At 46.6% G+C, this 2,710-nt stretch overlaps 1 gene segment (V, D, J or C); it reads left to right on the forward strand.

Moving 5' to 3' along the window:
- The first annotated feature begins 280 nt into the window (after positions 1–280).
- On the forward strand, positions 281–1,087 carry LOC109378741 (immunoglobulin lambda variable 3-25-like). The segment is given in 2 exon segments: positions 281–391; positions 517–1,087. Coding segments are annotated over 2 exon segments (399 nt in total).
- Positions 1,088–2,710: the final 1,623 nt, after the last annotated feature.

The raw sequence follows: 2,710 nt of genomic DNA on the forward strand, positions 1-2,710 counted from the left end.
GTCCTAGTTTGGGGACCCAAATAAGTCCAATTCCCCTGGGCTGTCCCCGAGTGCAAAGGGCATAACTGATGCTGTTTTGAAGACACTTCTGTTGGGTACAATCAACTCTCCACTCTGAAACTCACACCTGGCCCTGCTTCTGACCTCAGGAAATTACCAGCATGAGGCCCTTAGGCTTAGGGCTCAGGCAAGGGCTGAGACACACACACTGGGGAAGGGAGAACAGATTTGCATTCCAACTCCTCCCTTCCTGAGCTGCAAGAAGAGAGGATAAGACAGGAGCTTGGAGAGGCCAGTCCCAGCTGGGCAGCCTCAGGGCAGAGCTCCAGGAAGATTCTCCCCACCATGGACTGGCTTCCCTTCTACCTCCTGCCCCTGGTTTTCTCCACAGGTCAGAGTATCCCAGGGCACTCAGGGGGTCCCCCTTTCCAATATTTCCCTCCAAGTTCATCGTTGAGAGACTTGTGTCCAAAATCTGGTGCATTTGGCATCATTTTTGTATTTTTCCTTTTCCAGGCTCCTGTGCTTGGGTTGTGCTGACACAGCCCCCATCTGCGTCGGCCTCCCTGGGAGCCTCGGCCAAGCTCACCTGCACCCTGAGCAGTGAACACAGCAACTTCTTCATTTTCTGGCATCAACAGGCACCAGGGAAGGCCCCTCGGTATGTGATGAAGGTTAACAGTGACGGAAGCCACAGCAAGGGGGACGGGATCCCCGATCGCTTCTCAGGCTCCAGCTCTGGGGCTGACCGCTACTTAACCATCTCCAACCTCCAGTCTGAGGATGAGGCTGAGTATTATTGTGAAACAGGACATACAATTGATGGCCAAACCCGTTATACCACAGTAACACAGACAAAGGGGAAGTGAGGCCAAAACCTCCTTCCATTCCCTTTGCCCTACGGGGACACAGGGTAAGCTGATCTCTGTCCGTCTCCATGATCCTGAGGCCTTTGCCGCTTCCCCTTGCAAATCCTATCATCCTACCCCCTCCCGGAGACACCACAAGGGAGAGCTCCTGGTTCCAACAGGGTCAGTATGTCATCTGCTGCCATGTTACTGTGACAAATTAACAATATGAAGAAGTACGCCTTTTGTTGTCTGTTCCTTACCTGTGGCTTTGGCTTCAGAGATGCCAGGTGATTCTGGGACCAGAACATAAAATTTCACATCAAACATACTTGTGTGATATCAATTATACTCAATATAGCTGTTAAAGAAACAAAAAGAGGAGGAAGTGCTTGTGTGGCCTGTGGCCTTTGCAGAGTCTCCAGAAGGAACATCAGTTAGTGCCTTTGTATCCTTGGGCAATCTCTTGGGCCAACAAGCTGTTGACAATCTAATTGAGGAAGCAGCTGAAACAGGTCACAAGACGTGCACCTGGAGGCAGGAGGAGCTGATGTGGCTGAGGGTGTGATGGGGAGGCTGGGAGGGAGGGAGAGTGTGAGGGGGAGGCATCCTTTCCCCTCAGGCTCCCTCCTCATCTCTCTCTCTCTCTCTCTCTCTCTCTCTCTCTCTGGAGATGTCTGGATTTTTCCATTCTTACTGTTGTTGTTTTTTTAATTTTTCAGTATATTTCTCTTCTACTCTTAGTTCTTTGTTCATTAACTCATTCTCTAATCATATAGTGTGTGTGTGTGTGTAGTGAGTTTGATGAGACTCTATCGCGTATGTAGGATCATGTGTCACCACAGCAGTCTAGACACACAGCACTTCATCACCACAAGGGTCCCTCGTGCTGTCCTTTTGTAACAGCGTCCACCTCCGCCCCCTGAAGCGCCCTTCCCTCCTCTAACCCCTGGTACTGCTAACTAGTTATCCATTTCTACAATTTTGTCTTCTCAGAAATGATATATAGGAATAAAAACATACTTTTACCATATTTAGCCTTTTGGGATTGACATTTTTCTTCAGTACCATCCCCTGTAGATTCCTCAAAAATGATGTCGCATTAAGAGTTCCTTCCTTGGGGCCGGCCGAGTGGCTCAGTTTTTTAAGAGCTCGCTCAAGAGTTTGAGCTCTGAGCAACAGTGGTTCGAGTCCAGCCTGAGCTGAGCTGCCACTGAGCTGCCCACATGTGGCAGGATGGCTCAGCTGTGAGAGCACGTACTCCTAACAACAAGACTGCCTCTTCAATGGTGGGGTACACCCGCCCACAACTAAGACTGAACTCGCTAATAAGCTGTATTAGTTAGGGTCCTCCAGAGAAACAGAACCAATAGGAAATAAATAGAGATACAGTTACAGATATAGATATGGATATATATTTACATGCTTTATCCTGTACAGAGAGAGACGTACATTTCCTGTATAGCTGATACACTGAGATCAATAGGTAGAAAGAAGAAAGAAAGAAAGAAAGAAAGAAAGAAAGAAAGAAAGAAAGAAAGAAAGAAAAAAGGAAAGAAAGAAAGAAAAGAAAATACATGGATAGAGAGATAGATAGAGAGAGAGATAATACATAATAGAAACATAGATACATAGATGGAGATTTTAAGGAACGGGAGCGTGCAGTTGTCAGACTGGCATGTCTGAAATCTGTAGGAAAAGCAGGAGGCTGAATACTCACATAAGAGTTCTGTTTTAGTGTTGCATCCAAATTAAGTCCGAATTATTGAACATGTTAAGTGGAGACATGGAGACAATAAAAATATCCAAATCAAACTTCTAGATATGAAAACAAGAGAGTCTCATTTAAAAATAACTTTGTC

Source organism: Hipposideros armiger, unplaced genomic scaffold (genome assembly GCF_001890085.2).
Source record: "Hipposideros armiger isolate ML-2016 unplaced genomic scaffold, ASM189008v1 scaffold_3049, whole genome shotgun sequence".
Taxonomy (NCBI): domain Eukaryota; kingdom Metazoa; phylum Chordata; class Mammalia; order Chiroptera; family Hipposideridae; genus Hipposideros; species Hipposideros armiger.